Source organism: Vespa mandarinia, chromosome 4 (assembly GCF_050613455.1).
Source record: "Vespa mandarinia isolate Hongniang chromosome 4, ASM5061345v1, whole genome shotgun sequence".
NCBI classification, from domain to species: domain Eukaryota; kingdom Metazoa; phylum Arthropoda; class Insecta; order Hymenoptera; family Vespidae; genus Vespa; species Vespa mandarinia.
In genome coordinates, this window is record NC_140813.1 from 2,447,501 (window position 1) to 2,457,500 (window position 10,000).

A 10,000-nucleotide genomic window follows, 5' to 3' on the forward strand; every position below is an offset into this window, starting at 1 on the left:
TGTGTTTTCATTCTTGCAAAAAAAAAAAAAAAAAAAAAAAAGAAAAAGAAAAAAAAAAGGGAAGAAAAAAAATTCTAAAAATTAATATCAAACAATCAATCGAATGTGATCTATCGATTGACACGAAAAATAATACATAAAAGATATATAGTATCCCGTTCGTTTCTATTTTAATTTCGCGAAATAAAAAGAAAAAGAAAAAAAAAGAAGAGCACAAAAAAAAAGAAAAAAAAAAAGAAAAAAAAAAAGAGAAGAGAAAAAGAAAAGAAAATAGAAAATGATAAAGAATGGAGGAGACAAAGAAGATCAGAGGAAAAAAGAACAGAAAGACAAATCATAAATACCATATTATTAAACGAAAACAAAACAAAACAAAAAAATAATAATAATAATAATAACAATAATAATAATAACGAAGCAGCATGATATGATAAAAATTCGATTGATATTCGAAGAGAACGTAAAAGAGAGACCCGCCGATTGATCTCGAGAAAAGTCGAAGAGAAGTCGGCAGCCTCGAGGCAGAAATTCGCTCGAAAGCGCCATCGAACGTAATGTGTGTATATATGTATGTATACAACATATACACATACACACATACACACACACACACACACACACATACACACACACACATGTGCAAGTACGCACGTACGCACGTATGTACGTATATACATAGATACGCATACATATATATATATATATACGTATGTACATACTTCCCAACAGAACGTACAACGTCGTCGCGACGGAGGCTAATGGCGCAAGAGGGCCGTGACCGAAATTCTTTCGTAGCAAGGGGGCCAAGTGCAGAAAGACTCGATAAATCTCGGTCTAAACTGAACACTTGTAAATCAACTTGCCCGTTCGCTAGCCTTTTATCGCGCGCTTGGATGCGCGTGCACGAGTTCGTGCCGACGTACCGAGAGAGTATAATAATTGCAGTTACGTTATCCAAGAAGCGTCATTATATATTAAACTAGTGTTATATCATCCGAACATTCGTTCGGAGGGATTTCACTCGAGAATCTCCATTTAATAGTTTTTCTTTCTTTTCTGGTTTTTTTTTTGTTTTTGTTTTTTTCTCTTTTTCTTCTTCTTTCTTCTTCGGTTTCTTTTTCTTAACTTTTTTTTTTTATTTCCTTTTTCTTTTTTCTTTTTTTTCTTTTATCTTCTTCTTCTTCTTTTTTCCTTCATATTCACTTTGATCTATATAATTGCAACTTTCGAATCATTACGTTCTTTGTTTTTTGTTACATTTCATTTTTACTATTAATATATTATTTATTTGTATTCGTAAATCCAAATGTTAGATTAACTGAATTATAAGTTTCGTAATATTGGATACGATGAAGAAAAGATTTCATATATATATATATATATATATATATGAATATATATATATGAATATATAGATATGAATAATTGATTATGAATCATTATTAAAATGAATGGTCCGTGTTAAAAATAATCAGCCTAACCATATCTTCAAATCGATATAAATATATATATATATATATATATATATATATATATATGTTCGTATTTGTATTAATTTATTTTCAATCTGTAAAATAATTTGTTCGAAGATACTAAAGTAAATATATCACAAGTTTTGTGATCTATGTTTGAAAAAATTAAAAATTATTAAATCTTACTAATCAATATTCAAATGGATATTGAAAAGCCGGGTATAAAAAAAAAAAAAAAAAAAAAAAAAAAAGAAAAGAAGAAATAGAAAGAAAGAAAAAAGAAAAAGAAAAAGGATCGAGGAAGTATCTGTCGATGTATCTATTCCAAGAAAATAATTTAACAATTTCTTAGAATCGTTTTAAAAAGAAAGAATAAAAGTGATTTCTAAAATGCGATAAGATACGACATATTGTAGAAGGCGTCCCGCATCCGGTTGAATTTTCCGCGAAAAATTCCTGGACCGTTTCTGGGATTTCATAGATTTTATATCAATAACAACATATCTATATATATATATCTATCTCTCTCTATATATATATATATAATAATAATAATAAAAAAATATATATATAATAATACTTATGAAATCATATATAATACGTTAGAGCTCTAACTATTATCTATCACGGACAACGAATAATAAATTAAATGTAAAAGGTCGCTTTATCGTCTGGCCCGAAACTTTTTCGTTACGTTAGTTGAATTTAAAGTATATATATATGTATATATATATATATATATAAATACGTCCTTAAACATGCCTCGTTGACGTCTATTGCCCCACTACTATTAATCCACCTCCCTTGATTCTTATTCTTCTTCTAATACACGTAGATATGTAACTATATATAAGTGTATAAGTAACTGACATTAATCTTTTTCTCTCTCTCCCTCCTCTCTCTCTCTCTCTCTCTCTCTCTCTATCTCTCTCTTTGGGCATTAAAAACAGGTTGGGAGCAAGGTTTTTTACGTTCGTGAATCCAGAAATTACGTAACACGTTCGTGAGACGCCTGCGAAAGTCGAAGGTCCTTAATCTAACGGCTGTACACGATACAAATACATACATACATACATACATATATATATATATATATATAAATATATATATACATACGTATCCGTATAATACATATAGAAACTATCTTTCTGACAAGGACAACAACGAAAGAACGGAATTAAAATTCAATGTGAAACGAGCGCCATGATGAATTTCAAATTTTCATTCTAAATTCCAATCGATAACTCTAACGGTTTCTAATGATTCCGAAGATCGATTCGAGAGTGAAGAATAAAAAAAAAATAAGAGAAAAAAGAAAAAAAAAAGAAGAGAATGAAAGGAAGAAAGGATGGATGGATGGAAGAAAGAAAGAAAAAAAAAACGAACGGTCTTACGTTTATTCTTCTTTTTTCCCTTTCGTAGGACGAATCGATGTCGTTGTGAGAAAAGAAGGGGAAAAAAAATAATAATAATAATAATAATAATAAGAAAGAAAGAAAAAAGAAAAAAGATAATAAAAGAAGAAGAAGAAGAAGAAGAAGAAGAAGAAGAAGAAACAAAGAAAATATTCTACGTACAAATAACATAAGATCGATGAAGATAGAAAAAAATAATAGAGACGATTTATAAACATCGAAGGAGACTCATTGATAGTTTAGGATTTCATTGATAGTTTAAAGTGTAAAAGGCATAACTTTTCTTTTTTCATTCTTTTTTTTTCTCCTTTCCTTCCTTTTGTTTTTTCCTTTTCCTTTTTTTTCTTTTTTTTTTTTTTTTTTTTTTTTTCTTTATCCTAAATGAACGCGTGCATGCATCACACCACATCCAGACATTCATTCAGGTTAATTGAGTGTTTGTTACGTTAGCTAATTGAGGCACCAATTTAATTAGTATCTATCTATTAACGACATACAAGAACTATTGACTGGTTTATAGGGAAGAAAAGAGAGAGAGAGTGAGAGAGTGAGTGAGAGAGAGAGAGAGAGAGAGAGAGGCAGTGATGTCGATGATGATACTACTGTACGTTTAGTGGTAGAACTCAAACGCGTTTCTTACTCGGGCATTGAAGTCCCTTTACGGTTCACGCAAGAGCATCACTTTTTTTTTTTTCCTATAAATAAAGATGTATGTAACGTGCATACGTACACGTACCTGTGAATGTATTTATGTATTTGTCCATGTATATATATATGTATGTTTGTATGTATGTATATACGCGTGTATATCTGTATCCTATGTATGTATATGTGCTATGTGAGATACTCTATACGGACGAGTCATGGGCACATAGCAGTCACGCACCACGTCAGCCTGAATACCGCTCGACCAGAGAGCATTTGATCATCCTCGCGATAACCCTTACCAATAACCGCACCGACTAGCAGCTTTTCTATCCTTTACAAGTTGAATATATCAAATTATCTTGACACATAACTGAGAAAGTAAAAAAGAAAGAAAGGAAGAAGAAGTAATAGGTGGAGGAGGACAATGAAAAAAAAAAGAAATGAGTCGGCTATTGTTCCATCCTTTGCTATAGAAAAAAAAAAGAGAAAGAAAGAATGAAAAGAAAAAAAAAAAAGAAAAAAAAACGAAATAAGAGAAAAAAGAAATGAAGGAAGGAAGAAAGAAAAAGAAGGAAATAAAAAAGGAAATGATGTGTTGTTCTATATTTTGTGATAGAAAAGAGAGAGAGAGAGAGAGAGAGAGAGAGAGAGAGAGAGAGAGAGAGAGAGAGATTAGTTATATTTATAATAAATACAATTATAATTGTGTCACTTTTCAATTCACGAATAGTAATAAATTGATGATATAATAATAGAAATGTTCTAATTAAATTAAAAAGATAAATTTTTAATAAATATTATATATATATATATATGTATATTTTTTTTTTGTAACTGATAGTATCTATCTCGTAGATAAGAATATACATGATTTTATAATTGTATTATTATTAATGATTTCGATAGAACGTAAATTTGTATAACAACGCAATTATTATATTAATAAAAAATTTATGATGAATGCAATGCGTATTATATAAAAATTTATATAAAAATATAACTAATATGAAATATAATTTATATATATATATATATATATATATATATATATATATATATATATATAATTATAACAGTTATTACATTTACATGTTGGCGCTGATATAGGAGTGTTAATAAGCAAATTGATTAATTTGGAGCAATGAAAAAAAAAAAAAAAAGAAAAAAATATATATATATATATACATATATAAAGAGAGAAAGAGAGAGTCCTTATTTTCTCATAATGAATTCATTTCAGCGATAGCGTTTCTTCCTCGTGGAGATTTTTTTCTTTCTCTTTTTTTCTTCTTCTTCTTCTTCTTTCTTTCTTTAATTCACGTAGGCAATTAACGTTTCTTCGTTCGCTTCGTTTGAGCGTGTCTTTGCACCTGCAACGCGGTAGTCGTCGGTGGGCCATCGACTGACTGTATTTTGCATCTTTCTCTCTCTCTCTCTCTCTCTCTCTCTATTCTTTTTCTCTTGCTCTTTTTTTATATATTTTTCTCTCTCTCTCTCTCTCTCTCTTTCTCTTTCTTTCTCTCTACTGACAAAAGAACTCGCTGATTCGAGAACGCACAATGGGAATGCTTCGAAAAAGAAAGAAATAAAAATAGAAGAAGAAGAAAAAGAAGAAGAAGAAGAAGAAGAAGAAGAGGAAGGAAAAGAAAAAGAAAAAAAATGAAAAAAAAAAAAAGAAGAAGACCGGACCACTTTTCTAAACCAGTTTTAGGACCCACAGATCGGACCCACCCTCCTACTCACTATACCGTTGTAGACCACGATCGTTCGATAAGTAGATAGAACAGCACAGTACTACTCTCTCTCTACTGAAAGACGTAACGAGAAATGAATAGAAAGATAAAATTCAATGAATTCTTTCTTCCTTTCTTTCTTTTCTTTCTTTCTTTCCTTCTTTCTCTCTCTCTCTCTCTCTCTCTCTCTCTCTCTCTCTCTCTCTCTTTTCCTCACTCTCTCTCTCTCTTTTTTTTTTTTCTTTTTCTCCAACTAGAATGAAAAAGAAAAGAGAAAAGAGAGACGGAGAATGAATAAATTTAACTAACAATAAGTAATGTCAACTCGTAGAGATTTGAGTTTGTATTCCTTTGAAGATAATATTTTTATATGATATATTCTTATACATATATATATATATATTTTCGTTTTTTCTAAACCTCTTTCATAATTTTATTACTCTTTATACTCTTCTTTCATATTTCTGATAATCCCTTTAGACGAAGAATGAATAAACTTAACGAAATATATTAATATATAAATCGAATTACTTCTAATTAAATCTCTACTTTCGGGGGTAATATTTTTATAAAATTCTCTCTCTCTCTCTCTCTCTCTCTTTTTCAATCTATTCTCTTTTGTCTTTTCCTTTTCTCGTAAATTTCTAATATTTTATTTTAATACGTTCAATGAATTGTAAGATTAAGAAAATAATAATAATCTCTTATTTAAATATCGAGAATACGTAATCTTTGAGATAATATTTTTTTTTTTTTTTGGCAACATTTCTTTTCTTTTCTTTTCTTTTCTTACTTTTTTTTACATCTCTGATAATTTTTGAATCGAACAAATAATAATAAAGAAACATAAGAAAATAACGTAATATAGAATAACGTAGAGTTTTGTTATCCTTTGATATGATACTTTTGTTAAATATCTTTTCTTTCATTTCATTGATTGTACATTTTTATTTAATTCACATATTTTACTTTATTCATTTATTTATTTATTTATTTATTATGATTTTGTTAATTCTTTGGAACAATTCGAAGTTTATAATCGACCCATCCAGCTACGTACACGCGTACACACATAAACACACACACATACACACACGCAAACGTATATATTTAATTTAGAAATATATATATTATATATATACATTTATCTTTGCTTCCATTATATACTTCGGTGTTTACTTAGCGCATAGCTAACAACTATACCGCTATTTGTATTATATTTACATAAACGCATAGAACGACTCGCATCTGGAATACTCGTCTACTCATAATACCGTTGTCCAACGATGACCGACGTGTAAAAAGATGTTGCCTTCTTCGCGAAGGAAGGAACGACGCGAACGGTCATGGCGAGTAATGGTTATGCAATCGAACGCAAAGCGCGAACGGATAAATGCACGAGACTTCGTAGAATTTTCAATGTTTATCTATATAGTTTACAGAGTTATGCGCAAAACTTATGACGGACATTAAGCTTTATATACGAGTAAATTTATAATTCAATCGTATTATTAATATGAGACTTAATTTACGTTTAAACGTTATTAATGTTTCACTTTGAGTTCATAGTAGGTATTAAACATGTATGTCTGTTAAATAAAAAAAAAAAAAAAAAGGAGAGATGACCGCAGAAGGCAGGTGGGGGCGGGCAGGGGTGGGAGAGCGGAGGTGCGGAAACGGGACAGAGGAAAATGATACACGTTGATTCAACAAAATTTCGTATAAACGATCAAGCTGAACGATTTAATTCGATGATCGATTTAAAAAGAAAAGAAAAAAAAAAAAGAACAATATATTTCGATTGCTATAGATATTAGGGTTTCGTATTAGTGGGTATGAAATTTTTTTTTTTTTTAGGATATATTCAATGAAAAACGAAAAAAGAAAATAATAAATGAAGAAAATGGACGAGTTAATTCGAAAATTTCATATGAATTGTCAGCTCGATTTTCGAATTTTATTTAACAAAAAAAAAAAAAAAAGAAAAAAAAGAAAGAGAGAGATAGAGGAAAAGAAAATGCGTTATTAAAGGGCTGGGACAATAAGAGAGAGAGAGAGAGAGAGAGAGAAAAGAAAAGTAAATAAATAAGTATAACAAGGGCAGATCTGTTCATTCAAAATCATCTTATAAGTGATTGATCAATTTTGGAAGAGTCGAATTTTTTTTTTAAAAAAGGAAAATAAAGAGGAAAAAATGTATGCGGTTACCACGTTAAAAATTAAGGATACTAAACTGACGAGACGTAATTTTCGAAGGACATAAGAAAGAAAGAAAAAAAAAAAAGAAAAAGAAAAGAAAAGAAAAGAAGAAAAAAGAGAAAAAAAGAAAATTAACAAGTTGATAGAAAAATTTCGTATGAACGATCATTGAACAGCTGATGAATGTTCGACGGATTATATTTAAAGTAAACAAAAATAATAAAAAAAAAAAAAAAAAAAAAAAAAACAGAAAAAGGAATAAAGAAAGGAAAAGAAGAAAAAAGAGACAGAAAAAAAAAAAGAAAAGGAAGAGAGAAAAACCTGTATGCGGTTACCATAGGAATTAGGATTCATACTACCGAAACGCAATGGCGGCCGAGCGTGCGAGCAATCGGTTACACCTGCAGGAGGAATATACTCGAATAACCACAAACCTTGATCTTCCTTTTCTTTTCTTTTCTTTTCTTTTTTTTTCTCTTTTTTCTTATTTTCCTCATTTTTCTCTTTGCTTTTTCTTTTTTTTTTTTCTTTTCTTTTTTTTTTTCTTTTTTTTTTCTTTCATTGGGGTTGCGCGCGTTCATTAGGCGAACATAAAAAGGGACATTACGAAGCAAGAAGAAACCACGAATTTTTAACGAGGATCATCCGAGTGGTCTTCGCTTTGTCCGTTTCTCACCGCAGGTTTGGTAACTCGTACTTGTAAGAAAAAGAGAGAGAGAGAGAGAGAGGAGAAAAAAGTTAAAAAACGTAAAAAAGAAAACAAAAAAAGAAATAAAAAGACCAAAAAAATCCAAAGTCGTTCCTTCTACGACGATCGAGTCAAGAAGGGATGAAAAAAGAGGAAAGAGAGAGAGAGAGAGAGAGAGAGAGAGAGAGAGAGAGAGAGAGAGAGAGAGAGAGAGAGAGAGAGAGAGAGAGAGAGAGAGAGAGGGAGGGAGGGAGGAGAGGGGAAAGGAGGATCATCCTTGGTATTGTTATTAAAATGATATTCACGATGAAGACGTCAAAGAGCAAACTATCGAATCTCGCGTGTCCTAAGTTCTCATCATTGTTTACATTACTTTCGGATAGGTTATATGTTTACATATATGTAAACGTATATATGTATTTATATAGGGAAAAGAGAGAGAGAGAGAGAGAGAGAGAGAGAGAGAGAGAGCAAGAGAGAGAGAGAGGGAATACAGGTATCATTTCGACGAATTTACATTAAATTAACGTACATACGTCTTCGTTATACTTTTTTCATTCCTTTTTTTTCTACGGCTCATATATATTACGTATTATAAACATACAGGTATATATTTACGTATTTAACAAACTCAATGTCAAAGATCGTATTTAGAGATTTTTCTATCCTAACCTACGTTCAATGTAAAAACTCTAACGTAATACTTTTTCTTCTTTTTTTCTTCCCTTTCATTTATTTTTTTTTCTTGTTTTTTTTTTTTTTCTTCGTAAGTGGTCAACCCAATGATTCGTCCTTCACTTTTAAAATAAATAATATTATATGTTCTCGTTATACTTGAATCGAATGTACATATATATATATATATATATATATATATATATATATATATATGTATAAAAAAAAAAAAGAAAAAGAATCGCAATGCGTTTATATTGGTTATATATATATATATATATATACATGGGGGTTGGGTGGGTGGGGTGGGGGTGGGGGGTGTGGAAATACATATACATAGTTGTTTACTTACACTGATGTTTATTGACGATTAAACTGAGAGGTTCCGAGCTACCAAGTGGACTTTCTTTACCGCTGCAAGGCGATGGACTTTTCCCAACATGTTGAGCCTCGAGAAGTCTCAATTGTTGTTGGTGTAATCGATTTTTAATAAGAAAAATCTTCGGCATCTTTAACGTTGAATGTCAGCCCGTACAACGGACAATAAACGTCCGTTTTTAAAAAGTCGAATAATAATTATACACTGAACACTTATTTGTAAATCCACCAATCCACGATTCCTATTTTGGTATCGCGGCACACCAACTGTGTCGATGACCTTCCAAGACTGTCAAGGTCACCGAATCTTTTTTATCTCTCTCTCTCTCTTTTTTTTTTTCTTGTTCTTTTCCCCTTTTTGTTCGTTCGTTCGTTCGTACATACATACGTTTCGTTTACTTGTTCGTTTATTCCAACACTATTGTCAGATTACTGACAATTAATAATAATCGAAGTTAAAATATTCCTACAATGTGTATGTAAAAATCGAACACGTTCTTCTTTCGTTAAACTCTTGATTTATTGGAACTTTGATAATCGAATCTTAAGATGAAAAGAAAAGGATAGAAAGGTGACAAAAAAAGAAGGAAAGAAAGAAAGGAGGGATGGTAGAAATCACAATAGTACCACGACAAAATGATTTATATATTAATAAATGATATATTAATGACACTGTCGCGAGTCCGAGTAATGATAGAGATATTATTTAAAGCGCGAAACGACGACGACGACGACAGTGATGATGGTCGATGATGATGATGATGATGACGATGATGATAACGATGATGATTT

General features: G+C 30.4%; 1 protein-coding gene across 4 annotated transcripts in view; it reads right to left on the reverse strand.

Moving 5' to 3' along the window:
• Positions 1-10,000, reverse strand: part of LOC118450087 (uncharacterized) — a 23,636-nt gene that overhangs the window by 12,975 nt on the left and 661 nt on the right. For 3 of the 4 annotated variants that reach the window (XR_004840578.2, XM_035885526.2, XM_035885524.2), the window contains exon 1: positions 9,183-10,000. This exon is cut by the window's right edge and continues 661 nt beyond it. Coding sequence is in view for 3 of the 4 variants with exons in the window: in XM_035885526.2 (XP_035741419.2) it covers positions 9,183-9,339 (157 nt within the window). In the remaining variant the exon portion in view is untranslated. The remainder of the gene's footprint in view (positions 1-9,182) is intronic. The other variant, XM_085656550.1, reaches the window with a different exon arrangement.